The sequence below is a fragment of the Natator depressus genome, chromosome 9 (assembly GCF_965152275.1).
Source record: "Natator depressus isolate rNatDep1 chromosome 9, rNatDep2.hap1, whole genome shotgun sequence".
Lineage (NCBI taxonomy): Eukaryota > Metazoa > Chordata > Testudines > Cheloniidae > Natator > Natator depressus.
In genome coordinates, this window is record NC_134242.1 from 31,533,926 (window position 1) to 31,553,959 (window position 20,034).

The 20,034-nt window shown below is 44.9% G+C and overlaps 1 protein-coding gene across 1 annotated transcript; it reads left to right on the top strand.

Moving 5' to 3' along the window:
• The first annotated feature begins 10,834 nt into the window (after window positions 1–10,834).
• Window positions 10,835–19,821, top strand: PAQR9 (progestin and adipoQ receptor family member 9). Its single transcript, XM_074963828.1, has one exon. It carries the CDS (start codon window positions 10,873–10,875, stop codon window positions 11,935–11,937), a length of 1,065 nt encoding a protein of 354 aa, XP_074819929.1. The 5' UTR covers window positions 10,835–10,872; the 3' UTR covers window positions 11,938–19,821.
• Window positions 19,822–20,034: the final 213 nt, after the last annotated feature.

Here is a 20,034-nt window from a genome sequence, read left to right on the forward strand (position 1 = left end):
ACCTGGGAGGCTATCATTAATTGTGTTTGATGGTGTATGTCCCTTTCGAGACCACAATGGCTTACAGAAGAATGGGATGGAGTCTGGTGTGGTCTTAGTTTCATATCAAAACTTGAGTGACTCCCAGGTGGCACTCTGCGTGCAATTGGCAACGCTTTCCCAGGGGCACTCTGAGGAGTTGCCGACAACGTAGAACTCGTAGTGACGCTGCAGGGCCGGAGGGTTGCTCCCATTCCCATAGAATCCATTCATGTGGCACAGCAATTTTACTTCTTGGGCTCCAGCTGGCAAGCACCTCCAGAGGTTCAGAGGGATCATAGGTTCAGCATAGAGCCTGGACAGCATCAGATTCCAGACACTTATGAACAGCAGGGTGCTGGTGCAATGGTGGGATGTCATGGCTCATGTTCAGGACCTGTGAGGGGGCAGAGAAGAGAGAACAAAATGCCACACTCCCCGCTGTATATACTGGGAGAATCTAGGAGCAATATTGCAGGGTGAACATGAAGCAGTGACTTACGTGAGGGTGGCCAGAATAAGTTGAGGACTTCTCTGGCCTTTTCCTACCTCAACATTGGGGTAGACACTGACAAGCCCGCCCAACGCGTATTTTCCAATAGCCTCAAGCCGTTCCTTCTTGCTAGTCAAGACGGGTGGCTGGCAGGATGGAAAAGACAGTTATACTATTCCTTGTGCATCAGGTGGTTTACCCTTCCACTCTCTGAGCTGTGAGGAATGAAACCATTTCCACCAGGGTTTCCCATTTTTTCCATTTAGGATTTCTACCTGATAAACACTGGGGCTGGCCTGATTCACAATAAAACAGGAGCCATCCCAGGTATGTGTCAAAGAGTGCTCCTTTGCTGAAAACTTCCTGTACATTACTAGTTGTCCGAATTCCCATATTTAAGGAGGTTTTCCCCAGCCTAGATTTTGTCCTTGTTTTGCTGTACCATGCCTAGCTGTGCTGCCACTCACTTGTATAAAGCAGCTATTGCCGCTACTAAGGTTTGTACTCATGCATCTGTTATCAACTTCCCTGCCCAGGCACTAGGCAGTTCCACTTCCAACCACCAACTTTCAGGCACGTGCATTTGCCTTCCAGTCATAACTTCAAAGGGAGTGTACCCATATATCGCCTTAGAGCCTCTTAGAGCCATTAAGATGATTGGTAGCTTTTCATCCCAATCCCTCCCTGAGCTCTTTACTTGTTTTTTCAAAGCCTCCTTTAGTGTGCAATTGGTTCGTTCAACTTGTCCAGAGGACTCAGCTGTGTGGAAACATGCTTAATGCCTAAAGCCTTATATAGCTCTTGCATAACATCGCCCACAAAATGGGATCCCAAATCTGTATCAATTTCTCTGGGAATGCCCATTCTTGAGAAAACTATGTTAAAGAGCTGCTTAGCAGTGACTGAGGTAGTGTTGGTTTTAGTAGGGATGGCATCCACCCATTTGGAAAAGGAATCTACTATTACCAGATAGTATTTATTCCCTCTACTGGTGGTGGGCAAAGGGCCTATGTAATCTATCTGAATCTGGGACCAGGGACCCTCTATTCTCTGGTGCCCCAATGCATTTGTTCAAACCTGGCAATCAGCATTAACCATGGTGCACTGCAGACAATTATCGCACCACTGATCTATATCCGCTTTCATGCCTGGCTACCACCTTGTATCTGTAACCCTATTTAAAGTATCCTGTTTTCCTCTATGCCCTTGCCCATGCACGAACTGAATCAGGTCCCCCCTTACCTGGCTGGGGACTATCCAGTGCCTTTGACCATCTGCATCCACTGCCCACCAGACATCTCCAACCTGCTCAATCCTGTATTTTCCTGTGGGATCTTTCCCTGGCTTGGCTAAGGACCAGATTTCTGTATCCCCATCTTGAAAGGTACTTAAGTCCAAGGTATCTATTCCTTTGCCTAAAGTTTTCCCTCAGATAGTTACGGCCTCTATTTGTTCTACCTGGTCTGTATCTCTAGTGTGGTTACTAGTAGCAGCAGCTTTGGCTAAGGCATCAGCTCTGTTGTTCCAGTGTGCTTCTTCTGGGTGATTTTTCTGATCCCCGTTGGTGTGAGTCACTCAGCTGTCCCCAGTTCTTTCCTTGATAACCTGTTTATCAGTGGGTCTCCCTCCGGAGATCCACCAAGGACTTAGAATGTTTATTGATGCTCTGGTGTCCACTAGCAATTGGGCTAATATCCCTGGGTTCCCCTCTGTAGCCCTCACAGTGGGTCTCCCCCATACGTTGCACTGAAGTCTTGTGATCAGCTGGGGAGGCCCGAGGGGAACCGGGCACCCCTACTGATCAGCCGACTCCCTGGAGTGCCTCCACTCAGAAGACGGGGCAGGGATCTGGTTTTGACAGGGAGTGGGCGTGGGTGACGCACTCCGTACCAGGGCAGTGAGCCGAGGGGAGGCTCCCTGCATTAACTCTGTTCTCCACATGACCTGAGACAAAGCATTAATCAGGATGCTGAGGGGCTGGTGATCATATTTTCCCATATCCTCCCCTATCTTCACCAGCTCCATCCAAATCATGTTCCTAAGAGTCTCCTTGGGTCAGCGCTGCCCAGGGTTGTGGGAAATAGGGGGATTATCATTGGGAGGGCGACTGGCAGAGTGAGGAACATTATTCACAAATGTGATCGCGTGTACTGGCTCTGAGGTAGTCTTTTTGCTGATTTGTCTTTTTAAGATGCCAGTCTCTCACAGCAAATCCCCTGCCTGTTTGATTTTTGCAACTAGTTCATTCCAGGTTAAGTGTTCTATAGCCACAGCCCCCATGGTCATTTTTGTCTGAGAATTTAGTCCTGCATAAGTGCTCTGTACTAATTCAGGTCCCTGATAATGGGAAGTGATAATCCCATTCTCTTCTGTCTGGGGTAATGAATCAGAGAGAGCTGTCAGCATTTTTTTTTCAAATTAGGTAAGCTTCTGGGGCCTCTCCTGATTTCTGCTCTTCCATTATAGGTAGTTTCTTGAGGGAAGAAGCAGGCAGTAATATTTTGAGAGCACTTATCATCCATTCCTGGGGTCCAGCAGCAGTCCGCTCCCAAGAACCTATGCCTATGTCCAGAGCATCTGCATCACAAGGAGAGGCACATAACTGAGCCAATTGGGTTAAGCCCATGCCGTCAGCAGAGGGGTACATTTGCCAAATGCGAGCCAGCCATGCCACGGCAGTGTCACAGTTCAGTGCCCCCAATCTCTCGGCAATTGCCTTGGCCTAATTAGGAAACCATCTTAGTACGTCCATGACCAGCTCCGTTCTGGGAAGATTGGCTCCTGCAACTATGTGTTTAACCTCCCTTGTGGAAACAGGAGCAACATTATGCATGTGTGGCCAATCAGGGTTGAATGGGTTTTTGGGATCAGCATTAGGGGGTATCTCTTTTTCCCCAGGGGGCTCCAAATCACAATCCTCTCTCAACCTTACAGCCACTACCGCTCTTTTATGGGCACTAAATTGGGCATGCAATTTACTAATCTCTGCCTCACACGTCTGATGGCCTTGGCTGCCTTATTCTCATCTAAAAGGAAGCTAGTTGCTGCTCTCGCGTCTTCTAACAAAATTGTTGTGTGTTAACTCTTTCCTATACTGTTCTGCAATCCTGCTGGCCTTGTCTCTCTCCTCTTGCATATTCCTAAATACAGTCACTATTTTAAGCTTTTCTGCTATAAATTCACACCCGTTTGTCTCACATGTGTTCAAACGCTGTTGTAACTGCTTTTTCTCCAGTTCCTGCCTTCCCTTTACCATTTCAACCATGTCCAGATATGCATAAAACAATGCCTATGTAGCAGCCACATCCTTTGCACTACCCTGTGGCTTAAAGGTTGTGCAATATTGTTCAAAGCTCAGACTTGCTTCAATCAGGAGATTCTCACCCTTAAAGCACCACCGTTCCCAGGGGCATTTCCCGTTCTTCATTACCCATCTCTCTAACACTTGTTCTGGTAGTAACCCACTTGATGAGCAAGGCCCATGGGATTTTTGGGCGCTGGAGGGATCTTTTAGTTTAGGTACAAGAAGCGTTGCTGCAGAGCGAATGAGGAAGCCAAAAAACACCCACGGGGAGGGGAGAAGGGGAGAGAAAGAGAGATGGGTTCTCACCACTCCAGAAGCTTGAATCGATCAGGGGTCCCAGGTGGTGGTGGTAGCTGAGAGTCCGGAGTGCTGGAGACAAGCAGAGCCCCCAGCATGATCAGTCAGGAGAAGATGAAGTCCCCATGGAACTGATGCAGATTTTGGATCCAGCCATCAGAACACTTACTTGAGCATGGGTAGGGGTTTTTGTAGGGAAACAACAATGGTTCAAGGGAGAACACTAGATTTCTTTATGGGTAAACTGGTGGCTCAAGGGAATATACCAAAGTTGTTTTGTGCAGGCTAGACAATAGGAATTGATCATTCCACGCTATGAGCGGTGTTCCTTGGAGGGAGCTCACAATGCAATTAGGGAGTTTCACTATTTTGGATACCAATAAAGGATTTATTACTAGAAATGGTCTGATAACTACTAAGCTGGGTGTTTGCAGGCATGGGTTCATTAACATCTGGAGCAGAGATCCCCCATCATGCAGTGCTTCCCTGCTTTTCTCCTCCCAGAGTTCCATGCAGTTCTTGCCTTGGAATCTCTGTTCTCCATTCTGTATGCTAATGGAGATGCCTCTCGGTCCCATCTTCAATGCAAATGAGGCTAGAGGAGTTTCCTTAATCCTGTCACCCTTGTTCCAGGGGGTTAGGTGTATCTCCTACTGCCTTTTCATTGCTTTTTATAAGTCTTTCTTCTGATCGGTTTTGGTTCAAGCAGAGGCTGCGTTGGGGAGGGGAGGTCTTTTGTGAGTCAAACAAGTTGGGTACTGTGCCCTGGTTCCCCAAGAACACAGAGCGGATATGTAACATTATCCAATATACTACAGAATAGTTACTAGAAAATTGTGAAGTATCATAAATAATTAACATTAAACTGCACTGAGAAAACCACATGCTGTGATGCATTATCCTTGTTTTTCTTACTGTCTTTGTTCACTAAGGGGCACATTCTTCCACTCCACTCTCCTCACTGGGCATGGTTAGGCCTGAATGCAGCAGAACTGCTACTATTCCAGTGCACAGGAGGGGAAGAGGAAGAATTTGGAGAGCCACAGAGGCTCCTTACACCCAAATACATGTACGACATTTAGGAGCAAAGCAAAGGCAGGCCAGAAGGGAGGCAAAGATATAGCTGGTGGAGCTGCAAATTTGCATCTCCAACACTCATTCCCTACAAACACCATAGGGTATAATGGCATTAAAGCTGCAGTAGTGGCCAGGGAGTGGCTCTGCTGTTTCTCTATGGCCTAGGAGATAGGTTGCTGAGGAGTTCTGCAGGACAGAAGGAAGACTATCTCACTACTCAGGCTATTCACTGGGAACAGGATTTGGCCCCTATTCTCTGACTGGCAAAATTTAGTAATTTAAAGTGCATCTACCAACCATTAGTGTGAGTATCAACTCACAAGGGTCAAGTCCTGCAGTCCTTACTATGACTTGTCTTCAGGGAGAGTTTTCTTCGCTATGGACTATGAGGCTGGAACAGGGGTGGGCAAACTTTTTGGCCTGAGGGCCACATTGGAGTTCCAAAACTGTATGGAGGGCCGGGTAGGGAAGGCTGTGCCTCCCCAAACAACCTGGCCTCTGCCCCCTATCTGCCCCCTCCCACTTCCAGCCCCCTGACTGCCACCCTCAGAACCCCCCACCCATCCAACCCCCACTGCTCCTTGTCCCCTGACCGCCCCCTCTTGGGACCCCCCACCCCAACTGCCCCCCCCAGGACCCCTCGCCCTATCCAACCCCCCCCCGCTCCCTGTCCCTGACTGCCCCGACCCCATCCACACCCCTGCCCCCCGACAGGCCCTCCAGGACTCCCACGCCTATGCAACCTCCCACCCCGTTCCCCATCCCCTGACCGCTCCCCCCCCAGAACCTCTGCCTCATCCAACCGCCCCCTGCTCCCTGTCCCCTGACTGCCCCCTGGGACCCCCTGCCCCTTATTCAAACCCTCCCCTCCCCCCGCTCCCTTACCATGCCACTCAGAGCAGCATGTCTGGCAGATGCACCGGAGCCAGCCACACCACTGCACTGCCCGGCAGGAGCTTGCAGTCCCGCCACCCAAAGCGCTGGCGGCATGGCGAGCTGAGGCTGCGGGGGAGAGGGGACAGCGGGGGAGGGGCCGGGGACTAGCCTCCCTGGCCAGGAGCTCAAGGGCCGGGCAGGATGGGCCCGCGGGCTGGATGTGGCCCACGGGCTGTAGTTTGCCCACCTCTGGGCTGGAACCTATGTATGCACTTTCAGCATCTATTTGGAAGTGTGAATATTCAAAATCAGTGAGAACGGGTTACACAGAACCCTTCCCACGTGTTGGCCAGGGCTCCCCTTCTATCCCCCCATACACAATAAGGTTTACTGTGGCTGTTGCTTGTGCTCCTGAACTACTCTCACTATGAAGTTGAGTTAGCCATGTATGCATGCATAGCACAGCCTTCCTTAGCCACACACTTTACAAGCAGAAGGTCCAGTTCTGCCACCCTAAATGTGGACAAGCAGTATTCTCCTCTGGGAGGAATGGATTGGGCTCATTATTAGTTAGGGTGACAGAACTGGGTCCTAGAGCAAGAAAGCACATACAAATCTACTGCCATTTTAAAAGACTCATAGCTCAGTCAAAACAAACCTAATTTCACAATAATATTTGTCCTGAGAGTAGGCTATTTCCCCATCAAATTTCTATCCCAGCCATCCTGGTGAGCTGTTCAAAAAAACCACTACATGATTTTTAATCTTTTTAGAAGGTAAAAAGTATATTTTCCAGTCTGCTTGCAGGCATAATTAATCCAAACATTTCAAACTTTTAATAGAAAAATTAACTTCAGGCACAGACCAAGCCTGGAAAAACACAACTCAGAAGATGAAATGGTCAGAAACTTAAAAGCTCCTGAATGTAAGGGATTAGAATGAAAACTATCATGCAACCTTAATTATCTCAGTCATTTCACTCCCTTTATAATGTCTGTCTTTTCTAAGCTTGAACTAAAAAATGGCCTTTAGATGCAAGTGGCATCTTGGAACATCCATGGTCCAAGAGACTCATGTTCACATTTTATTTGTGTCATAATAACAATCTGTTTATAAAGTCTGTGTAATTAGTCACACCAGAGAGATAAAACTGAAAATTATGCAAGGATTCCTGTCTATCCAGTCTAAAAAGAACTCTGGGGAGGCAAGTTATCCTGGTTCCTAAATTAAATCATTTTGGGTACTGATTTATTATGAAAGATAATAATCACTTCACTGCAAAATTATCTGTCAGGATAGCCGTTTAAGGAGTTGATATGGACATGACAAGGGATAAGAGCTCATATGAAACAGTAACCAAATTATCAGAATGATGCATGTTTGTATGATTAAACATCAGCACAGATGTTTACTCAAGAAAAAAAACTATCTTCTAACTACCTAAGAATATTGCCCACTGAGAAAAGTGTGTAGGATCCCCCTATGCCACACCAAGGAGGTGTGCACATACAGGCTGCTGCTATCAGACTCTTGGAAAGGGTACAGGTAGAGTCTGACCCTGCATTCCTTAGCACTCACAACTCCTACAGAAGTAACATCTCTGTGCAGTGCAAGATTGGGTCCTTAATCTCCTTTCAATTTTCAGTATACACAGATCCAATCAGACTGTTATAAGTGATATTTTTGTGATGTATTAGCTAAATAAGTCCCCAAGAGGATGGTAAATTCATTATTTCTTTTGGGAGAAAAAAATAGATGAACTTGAATAAATAGCTGAGTTGTAGGTCTAACAATAATGGGATAATGGATCAGCATGTGTCACTCTCAAAAACTGTCTTAGAAGATAGGTACCTCTGTTAGCTGTTTCCGTGTTGCCCCTCACTGTTGTATATAAGGACCAGGCACAAATGTTTAGGTAGTACTAATAGGATAAAACATACCCCCAGGGAGAAGAACAGAACAAAGCCTGTGCACCACTTTAAGTCCCATTTAAACCCTATTTTGAGGGCACAAGAGGTGCACTGGCCTTCTCCACAGGAAAGACTTTCACCTATAACATCACAAAGGAAACTCTAAGAACTTTGTCTCCGTGAATCTAAATTACTTTTTTTTCCCTCGCTTTTTCTTCTTCTCTCTTTCTTACTCTCCTTCTATCCCTTATTTCCACTGAATGCTGGCTAGGAAAGAATTACTTGCCATTTTAATTTTAAAAATACGGTCCAGAAGAGAGAAGACATTCCTAGTGGAAGGCATTACAAAACAAGTGGGTATGGAATTCTGAGCCAAGTGTGCTTATGTCTGGACTCTGCTTCTGCTTTAGTAAGGAGTTCAGTGTCAGGGTCCTACCACCAAATATGCTCTTAACTCAATCTGAGTCTGAGGTTAACCAGCTGCAGTAGCCCTGTGTGGCCATTTTGGCTAGTTGTGAATAGTTAATTGGTCTTCCAGGTAGTTAGATCTAACATTGATGTCAGTGTCGAAACAGATAGGAAGGAAAGTCTGGGTAGGAATTTAGATCTAACCTTACTGTAGTAAAGTCAAATTCTGCCCAGACTTACACTATTAAGTCAATAGGGATGCACAGAATATATCAGGATAGAATATATACCCTAGAGGTTCTGCTGAAGAAAAACAGAAATGAGGAGTGAACAAAAAGGGAAGAGGACTGATCTGAAACCAACAAGATGAAATTCAATAAAAACAAGTGTAAAGTACTTCACTTAGGAAGGAAAAATCAAATGCAAAACTACAAAATGGAGAATAAAAGGCTAGGTGATAATACTCCTGAAAAGGATCTGGGGTTTATTGTGAATCACAAATTGAATATGAGTCAACAATGTGAGCATCAGTGAAAAAGGCTAATATCATTCTAGGGTGTATTAACAGGAGTGTAAGACACAGGAGGTAACTGTCCCAGCTCTACTCTGCACTAGTGAGGCCTCAGCTGGAGCACTGTATTCAATACTGAGTGCTACACTTTAGGAAAGATGTGGACAAACTGGAGAGACTCCAGAGGACAGCAACAAAAATGATAAAGGGTTTAGAAAACCTGTCCTGACCTCTGAGGAATGGTTAAAACAATTGGGCATGTTGAGTTTTGAGAAAAGAAGACCAGGGGAAGACCTGAAGACTATGGGAGGGACCTGAAATATGTTAAGAGATTATATAAAAAGGACCATGACTATACATGATTATAATGTAGAAAATTTGTTCTTTATGTATTACAATGTGATAAAGACATTATTTTAGAATGGTCTACAGTTGCCAAGTGTTTTTGAAAGATTTGTTCAAATTACAAACAAAAAGGGGAAACACACCAGAACAGCAAAGAACATCCTATCCATTTGACATGTCCCTGAGCCTGCAGCCCCTTACCAAACTTTCTGTACTGTCTTATATTTACTATCTTTCAGTGTAGTTACATGTTTACAGTGCATTTTTCTCTATCACTTTTAATATTCTGATTATGTAACTGTACCAATTACATAACTGTATGGTTGATAAATGTAGGATTTATCTAAGGATCAACCCAGAGCCTCGGCTGTCAAGCCAATTGCAGATTCTCACTATCCCACAGCATGCAGAAAGCTGCTGTTCACATTACATACCATAAGTACAGTATATATATATATGCTCTTCCCAGGCATGCGGAATAAAGATTTCACCGCAAGTCTTTTACATAGATTGGTGTCCTTTCCATAGTACAATGTCACCAAAAGAAAACATGGCCAGCATGGTTCTTTGACGTATTCATTGAAATATAGAGTGTAAAGATCAAATGAATTAAAGTTTAACCGGGTAGCTCGCCTAGGGGACGGGAAGGGGGTTGCCAGGTCTTTGTTTTGTTTGGTCAGCGGTTCCCGATTTTGGCATTGCTGCCTCTTCTCTCCCAGTGAGCCCCCTCCTTACTGTTGTCAGGGCTTCTTATGCGTCAGATCTGATGCATTTAGTATGACTGTGCATTTAACACACTAAAATGTGTAAGGTTTTTTAATGTTCCACTTGTGTCGGTTATTCTCCAATGTGGCCAATTTAAAAAAAGACAATACAATAGCGTGCCCGTTTCAAAGCACCTATTGTTGTGTATTTCTCCTCAAACCGCCCGCCCCTTAACCTCCCTTCCCCAAAGTGGCTGCTTTGTGAATTGCCTAGAAGGACGCGACAGGGAGCCGAGGGAGAGAGACCGTGATGACAGTGACATGCAAACCACAGCACCGCGGAGAGGAGTGGAAAATTCATCCCCCGGCTGACAGTGTATCGGGTGTTCAGAGACGGGGGCGGGGTAGGCGAACTGTCCCAGGCCTTACAAATCAATGGCTCCCCCCGTCCAAGCCGGGGGAACCCGCCGCCTGCGCTCGCAGCGCATCAATCATTAACCGGCACGGCGGGGGAGGCGTGCACCGAGCAGGAGCAGGCACCGCGTTCTCCCGGGGGGACTCGGGGCCCCCAGCCGGGCAGGGTCTCGGTCTCCTCCAGCGGCAGGGGCTGAATTACCGCGAGGCTGGGCTCGTCTGCAGGAGGAGCTGCCTCCGCGCGTCGGCTGGGGCGATGCTGCCGCTGCTGCAATGAGCGATGCTGGGGGGGAGGAGGAGGAGGAGAAGCACAAATCCACTGCAATTCCTCCTCCGGCGGCGGCGGGGAAAGCGGCTTTTCCTTCGCCGGCTTACATCACCAGCCCCGCTCCGGCTCGGCGGCTGCGGCTCCGGGGCCCCAAAGGCGCCCTCTCCTCCGCCCACCGCGCCCCCGCCGCCACCCCCGCAGCGGAGCAGCGCCGCGGCTGGCCGAGGGGGCTGGGGAGGGGGGCACCATGCCTGGAGGCCGGGCAGCCAAGGACCAGGCACCTCCCCCTCCTCCCTCTGCCCCCCTACTGCGCTGGGACGAGGTGCCCGATGACTTCGTGGAGTGCTTCATCCTGTCGGGCTACCGGCGGCTGCACTGCAGCGCCCAGGAGTGCCTGGCCTCGGTGCTGCAGCCCACCAACGAGACGCTCAACTTCTGGACCCACTTCATCCCCCTGCTCCTCTTCCTGAGCAAGTTCTGCCGGCTCTTCTTCCTGAGCGGGGCCGGCGAGCTGCCCTTCCACCACCCCTTCCTGCTGCCCCTCTGGTGCTACGCCTCGGGCGTCCTGCTCACGTTTGCCATGAGCTGCACGGCCCATGTGTTCAGCTGCCTCTCGCTGCGCCTGCGCGCCGCCTTCTTCTACCTGGACTACGCCTCCATCAGCTACTACGGCTTCGCCAGCACCGTGGCTTATTCCTACTACCTGCTGCCCGGCCTGCGCCTGCTGGACGCGCGGGCCATGAGCCGCTACCTGCAGCAGCGCCTGGGCTGGCAGCTGGACTGCAGCCTCCCCATCGCCCTCTACAGCGCCCTGGTGCTGCCGGTGGCCTTTGTGCTGGCCGTCACCTGCACCGTGGCGTGCTGCAAGAGCCGCTCCGAGTGGTGCGCCTACCCCTTCGCCATCCGGACCTTCGTCTTCGCCATGCCCCTCAGCATGGCCTGCCCCATCATGCTGGAGAGCTTCCTCTTCGATCTGCGGGGGCAGAACCCCACCCTCTTCGTCTACTTCTACAGGCGCTACTTCTGGCTCCTGGTGGCCGCCTTCTTCAACGTCAGCAAGATCCCCGAGAGGATCCAGCCGGGGCTGTTTGACATCATCGGGCACAGCCACCAGCTCTTCCACATCTTCACCTTCCTCAGCATCTATGACCAGATGTACTATCTAGAAGAAGGGCTGTTGCAGTTCCTCAAATCCCCACCTGCCTCCCCTACCTTCCTAGGCACCATTGGATATATGCTGCTCTTAATGCTTTGCCTGGGAATGGTCATAAGGAAATTTTTGAACGTTGCAGATCTCTGCAAACAGGACTAGGTGGCCAGGTATATTTATTCCTATTGTGATTCCTGTTCTTATTCTTTTTAGAGGATGCTGCAAAATTTAAATGAAATCTACAAAGGAGCCTGGTACCTTTCTATTGAAAGTGGTTGTTTCCTCCTGTCAGTCACTGAACTGCTAGAATACTACTATTACTCTTAAAACGACTAGGTTCCCAAGGGAAGAAATCAAGCACTATTGTTTATAACTACTCCTACATTGTTGTTTAGGACACAAGGTGAAACCATTTAGCACTACTGTTTAATTTGCTAGGAAAAAAAATGCATGAACTGTGAAGGCCCCTTTACTAATTCTAGACTGTTTAGGAGATTGTTTAGGACACAAGGTAAAACCATTTAGCACTACTGTTAAATCTGCTAGAAAAAAAGAATGCATGAACTGTGAAGGCCCCTTTACTAACTCTAGACTGTTTAGGAGATTATTTAAATCAGCAATATATGCACCGGCATCAGGATTATACACACAGATTTTTAATCAAATCCTATGTGGAATTCCCTAGCAGATTATGCACTGAAGTTCTTCTTCTGTACTACTGTAATAGCCCTTTGAGGTCACATGCACTGGAACTGGATTTTAAATGCAAACAAGCTGACAGCTGTCCATAGTTTTTTTCCCCCTAGTGTTATAGCCTTTGTGGCAACCAAGCTACAGTTAAGATTTTAGAGAGAAAGGTAAAAAACAACTGTGAACTATTAGGGAGCTATAATTTGATCAAGGGATTTTGGTCATTTTGTGCGACTGAAGCTTGAATGGTTGGTATAGTCATTCCAAGGCAAAATAGAAATACAGAGCCAGATTCTTAGCTGGTGTAAATTGGCACAGTTCCATTGAAGTCATTGGACCAGAAGAGGATCAAGCCCGGAGAACCAAAACCTAATTTCCTACTCACACAAAGCTTCCATTGACTTCAATAGGAGGTTCGTGGAGCTGAGAACGTGATTTCACCCTCAAGACTCTAATCCAACAACATCTGATTTATTTTTTAAAGTTATTAAGTATATTAACCTGATTTCTGCTTCCCCTCTTTTTCTGCTCTTTAGTTAGTTGGGGCCAGATTCTGTCACCTTAGACTACTGTAGAATAAGATACTACGGAAGATGCATAGGAACTACTGAACGTGTTATAGGAGGCAGAATCTGGCTCTAGATAAGAACTCAGTTTTATATTTTGACATCCTTCCCCCGCTGCTTCATAATTCAGTTTACCTCTGCAGCAGCTGGACATTTTAAAGCCCTACCTAAGTGGCTGTGCTGTGGATGTTTCAGAGGGCAAAAGTTTTAATTGGGTGACTCTTCCAGTTTACAGGTTAACAACACCCATGAATAGATTTTTAAAAAAATACAAATTTGCAGTGTCTTTGCACAGTAACCCAGGTATTATCAGCAAAGAGATGACTTAATTATTAACAACATACTATTGATACTAATAAAGATTTTGTAGATTATAAATGGATGGGGTTTTAAACAGAAATATTTTAAGGTTATATGACTGGACAAACAACAAGCATGCAATAATATAATACAAGGAAATTACGGTCGAAGTGCAGGTGGCAAACTACTTGTTATGCTCCATTTTAAAAATGTATGATGTCGCTACTTACTGGAACTCTAGTCTTATATTGCACAATAACTTAACTACTCTTTATACAGGGCAGATTCATCTCTATCTGTGGAAATACATTTCTGCCTATACATTTGTTTTAAGATATGATGCATCAAGCCCTAATTAAGTATTTGGGGCCCAATCTTGTAGTCCTGATTTAGGAAAAAACTCCCATTGTCATCAAAGGGTGTTGTGGTTTGAGTAGGGATTGCAGGATCAGACCCTTAATTTGAGGTTGGAGTCTTCACACAAACATGATTTTGAAGGCTGAATGCATCAGTGACTGTCATATATAGAGGGAGCTCCTGTGATGGTTCTCAAGGTACCCAGGACAGAGTCACCTTATTATCCTCCTGCCTCCAGAGAGAGGGAAACTTGCTTGTGCTTAACTGGGTGTTAGCTCCTTGACACCACGAGCCTGTTAGCCACACAAGTACTTTCTTCTGGGCTATACCAGCCCTTACTTTACCTTGCAGGTTAACAATAGGTGCAGCCCAATCCCCAAACCCTTTGAGGTGTTCCCTTGTAATGTCCAACCCCTTATCCACTAAATACCATGTCACAGAAATACCAGGTCTTCTGCCCCCAAGAGAACAGTGTACACACCAACTTTTATGATTCAACACAGGATCAACACCTTGCTTAATACCACAGCACTGAGATATATTTATAGTGAAAAACAACCATAAATTTATTATCAGAGATTCAAGAGCTGGTGAGTAAGGGTAATGGAAACACAAAGGTTACATATAAAACAAAATCATAACACACTTTCTAGAGACTAAACTCAACTATTGTCTTAGCCTCCTTGTCGAATGAAGTTTCTCACCCAAAGCCTTTTTCAGCCTCTTCAGTGAAGGCTGGTTGTGATCCCATTTTCATTAATGTAAACACACTGCCCATTTACTTCCTAAACCCCAGGATGGTGGGGCATCTACTCTGTTCCCCAAATATAGTTCAGCAAACCTTTGAAGTATATCTGAAGATAAGTTTCTCTTCCCCCTGCTGTGTTTCTCTGTTAGTTTCTTGCTGAAATTCTTATAACCATCTGCATTCATCTTAGATAGGTGATGGAAGATCCACTGTGAATGACAAAATACTTCATTTACATTTCAACAGAGAATACATAAATAAACATCCCTTGTCTGACAGGAAACCTCTATCCACCCCTGCTGTAATACAGACTCTAAGAACATATTTTCAGTATACATACAGAACTCCTTACATAGTACAGTATTTGTACCTACATTTCACAACAATGACAATGAGCAGTGTGAGCCAGCTTTTCGTTTAAGACCTCACGTAACATTCTTTGGTGAACCAGAATGTACATACCAGAATCAGGGTAATATCGTAACCCCCCTTGCCAGTTGGCATTGAGGAGGGCTTGGGTCACTCCAAAAACCACCGCTCTCATAACACAAGGAGATTTTCAAAGACACAAAAACCCTTTAGATGCTCCACTTCCACTGAAAGTCAATGGAAGTGGTGCATTTAAACCCCCATTTATGCCTTTGCACATATTTCCCAGAATGCTTATCACTAGAGTCCTTTATGCCTGAGCAGAAGCAGACGTTTTCCAGTGTGACTTCCATTAAGACCCCTTGGTCCAATGACTTCTTCCACTCTTTTCAGATAGGACTCAGTTGGCAGTCTTTGTGCACCCAAAACTTTCACTGAAGTCAGAGAGAGTTTCAATCTGGCAAGGAGGATTACGCCTATCATGAGTTAGGGCTGCTTGAATCCATAGATAAATTCTCCTCTTCACTGCCTACTTTTGGGGTTGTTTAAGACAGAGAATTCATCCTTCCCCATTCCATGACATTCGTCTGGTGATTATTGAGGCATGTTATGGCCAAATGAGATGCAGTTTTTCTCATGACCCAAGAGGTGGATAATAGAAGGAAAAGGGGGTACACTTCACCTTATTTCCCTACATATTTTTTACATTATTGTAGTTTTGGTTTTATTGAGCTACAGTATTTAATAGGATATGGCCCAAAACAAATATATCACATTCATTCTTTGTCAGCCATGGGTCTGCTAACACACAACTTGTGGAAGAGCCACTTGAGGAGTCATGAAGCATGTGACTAAATTGTGTAAATCCATGGTTCTGAAACTGTGGTCCATGAGTATTTATTGATGGTCTGTAGAGAGCAGGCTGGTCCCATATGCCTGTCTCCTTGTTTCCAGCTGCTAAACTGCAGTAAAAGATGCTAAAACTACATTAAACACTTTCCTGATATTACTTATCCATGTAAATGATTATAGTTTCCCCAGTGGTGTTACTCAATTGCCAGTAAGATAGGAGGTGGTCTGCACAGTAGTCAGTAGGAGGGGAGATTATCTCAAGGACCAGTCTCTCTATTAAGATGTGGTTCACACTGAAAAGTTTTGAAAATCTTTTAGATAAATACAGAGTCAGCTCAGGCAGCTGCACCATGTTCCAAACTCCCCGACTTCCAAGGGAGTCCTGAGTGTGGAGCCACTGCAGGATCTGACCCATGACACTGTTAGAACATCTACATGTATTATGCACATATACAGTGAGTTTGAAATTAATGTTGATGTTTCAGGTATGATTCACCCGCATTAAAAGAAGACATTTTTATTAGTTAGATGGCTCATCCAAGCTTCAAAATAAACTATTTCTTTTAAAGATTTTTTTTAAGAGATGGCATTACAGCATCCAACCAGCAATGAAGAAAAGTACGAAAAATCAGAAAGGCCAGGAAGAACAACTCTCAATGCTAAGAGACAGCTCAGAAACAGCTGAGAGTATAATCCAAATGTAGAGAAAGACACTAAAGCATATTACATAATGAGTTTTATTTGTGCTTGTCAGTAACAATGTAGAGGGCATCTTGAGAAGCAATGTCAAAAAGGCCATGGCTAACTTGTAAAAATACATTTGATATTTGCAGTTAGGCAATGTGAGATCATCTATATATATCCCCATTACAGACAACAGTACATGGGCTTGGATTATCTATGGTTGCAAGTATAACTGGAATCTTACTTCCATTCATAAATTGTGGCTGTAAATCCCACTTGATTTATAGATCTGTGCTCAATAAGGCACCACTAGGTAATATTCAGGACATTGCTTCATTCTGAACATTTGTATTTCAGCAAAGTTTTGAGGTGTATTTAACATCTAAGCCCATCTATAGAATGATTTATGAATGCTGATCGCAAATGCAGCTTTCTGATTTACTGTATTGTCAATGCACTGGATGTATCAAAGGGTGAGTGAGTACAGGTAGGTCTGCCTAGGTTTCCAGAATTATAACTAATATTTTTTTGTTTTAAATGCAGATTAATATTAAATGGTTACAATGATAATTGCCACATTTCTCTGCAGAATTTCTAGGGAGCTGTTACTTGAATGTTTATATTTATTTGTTGAAGGGCACATATGTGGATAACAGCACAATCTGATATATTTGATGGCCAGTTTTTAATGAATATAGACAAAATATAATTGAGTTAGGGAGGCCAGAAGTGGGATAAACCACCCTCAATTATGGGACCTATTTCTGCTCTCATTGAAGTGAATGGCAAAACTCCTATTGGCTTAAATTGGAGTAGGAACCATTCCTAGCCTTGCAATCATACCTAAGAGAATTCAGTGCATCCACAGTCATGTCCAGAGCTTAGACAGCAGGTCTGCTTTCTAATAGCTATGAGCTTGGGGGGCATTGTAGGGGACAAAATCTTGCAGGGCACTGTATAGGCACCTGCCAGAAAATGCACACCTAGCATAGAGAGCAGAGAGTGAAAGATTTCTGCTCCAATCCTGAAGAGTGGGTACTTCTCAGACCTTTTGTGAAAGGACTCATGGAGGGCTGGCGTCTAGGGCTCAGAAGCATGACCTATGCTTTCTATATGCTTTTCCTTTCTTGGCCCAGCAATGGTCCCCATCCTGACACACTTGTGCAGGTGTGCACAGACCACGTGTGGGGCTGCTGCTACACAGAATGTTGGTACACAACATTATTTTGTAATGAATGTGTGCCCAGCACCGTAGCTTAGATAGTGACATGTCCATGAGGAATGACAAGCTTCCCAACTACATGTAGCATGTGAACTAGAGTAGAAATTACTCCTGTGAGTTACACAGCTGGTCTGTAGAAACTCTCCTATAGTGCTATGGCAATACTGGAATTCTTCACGTGGGAAGCTTGTGTATCCATTTGAATGTTAGAATCTAGAATGCTGAGCCAGCTCACAGCTGTTACACAGCAAGGCTAGCATCTGAGCTCTGGAAACAAGGTGAAAGGGTATGGATACACAGAGTTCTAGTCTGCATGCCAGGGGAGAGATTTGGCAGTTAGAACTAGAATCATTATTATGTTTTCTCATGTGAGAGTTGATTATTTGTTTAAAGTTCCCCGCTCATTGTGTCTGTGCTGAATTCAGCCTCATTTATCATGTTTATGTCAACAGAACCTAACGAAAGTGTGAGTCTGATAGTTTGTTTTATTTTTATGTATAAATTCCATTGCAGTACAATATTCCAGGCTGTGCAATTGTAAGGAATTATTGCGTTTCATGACTGGTTAAAGTCATTGGGTTGACATCCACATGCCTTATAGCACCAAATAATGCATACAGTAATAACCCAGATAGCCACAACATGTCTTATTGCCTGTAACAGTCAACATGATCAAGTGGTCTGAAGAGAGGCCTGAGAACCAGGAGCTCCTCCCATCTGTAAAATGGGAATAATAAACCTTACCTACCTCACAGGAGTGTTCTGAGGATTAGCTAATGTTTGTAAAGCGCTTAATAAAATGCAAAGTACTTTGTAGGTGCTAAGTAATATTCATTGACACAAGGAATGTCATATTCGAAGGGGCTTTTAATCTCCCTGAGAGAGGACCATGGCTCTTTCTAAAATCAGGAACTCCTGGACAAACAAGTGGGCTGTGTACCCTATCTATCCTCCTCATAGTCCTACCTCTAGAAGAGCCTGATTCTGCTCCCTTTGAGATCAATGGCAAAACTCCCACTGACTTCAGTGGGGACCTCAGAAGGCCTCAAATGAACAGTACACCTTTTTACAAGCCAACTAAATGCAAAGGAGTCAGCGGAGAAGCAGGGAGGAAAGCAAAAGAGGCTTGCTTTTCTTTTATAAATGCCGACTAGTGATTCATTTGTACAGAGCAGCCCTTTAGCATTCATGAGTCCTGGTTGTTCATTTAGGGCTTGATCCTATTCCCAGTTATTGTGATGACAATGGGGAAAGATTTCCATTGATGTAAATGGGAGTAGGATCTGGCCTCTTGGCCTTTGTGCTCTGTTAACTCTTATCTCAGTGATAAAGACCTGCTGCACCAGTCCTGATTAAATAAGTAATATTTAGGGAAGAGTAAACTTTGTTCATTTGTTGGATCGATCTAACATACATACACCCCAATGACTTCAGCCAACTCAGGCCTTGCCCTTTACATGCATCAAAACGGAACGTAACGCATCTGGTCCGTCTCTTCATCCATTTTGCCCTTCTCTCTAGAAATCCTCTAGAATCAGAGCTACAAGCAGCACAGCTGCATAACTTTTAAGGCACAATTTAAAGCTAAGGGTATGAAGTGTGGGGCACCATCCTTTATATACTCAGGTGAGATGTAAGAAGATAAGAAGGTTTTACATGGATCAAAAGATACAGACCTCCTTTCAATATGTTTATTTCTGCTGGGGCTGAAGTAGAAAGAAGCTAAATGATTTCTTCCCCTCACAGTTTGCTAAAGGAGGGCCTACTCTGCTCCACTGAAATCAATGGCAATTTAGCAGTTGACTCAAATGGGAGCAAGTTCCCATAATTATTTAAGAGGAAAGACCACCAGTAGACTTCCAGTTCCCTGGGAGCTTCTTCATGGCTGGCTATATTCAAATCTTAAGGAGCCTCCAATTGCACCTTCCTGCTGTAGGTGAATGCCTTAAGGCTTGCAGTTGCAAATGGGAGTCAATAGTATGGAGAGGCATAAAGAAAATACAGCGACAGTTGCATCTTTTTATCAGCTAGTGATTCAAGCACATTTTAGTATAAAGGAGATATCTTGTTTAAGGGTCTCTGCATGCAACTGAATAAAACAGTGTAAATCTTCGTTTCAATTGGATTGTGTTTGTTTTTTGAGGAATTTGCTCTCTGTAAAGTCTTGGATGCTGACTACTGTATACATAATTACTATGCACTTTTAGCAAAAAAAAAGTGTGAGCTATAAATAAAGTTGTTTCTGAACTCCTTGTAGAAAGGCATATGTGTGGTTTGTTCATTTCTTTCTCTAAGCTAGTGTGAGGCCACTGGGAACAGATATACACGAGATACAGCCATTTAGATAAGTTAGATGCATTGAAGTTGGCAGGGCCTGATGAAAAAAATTCACTCTAGCATACCTAAGGAACTAGCCAAAGCAATCTCAGACCTGTAAGCTGTTATCTTTTGAGAACTCATAGAGGACAAGT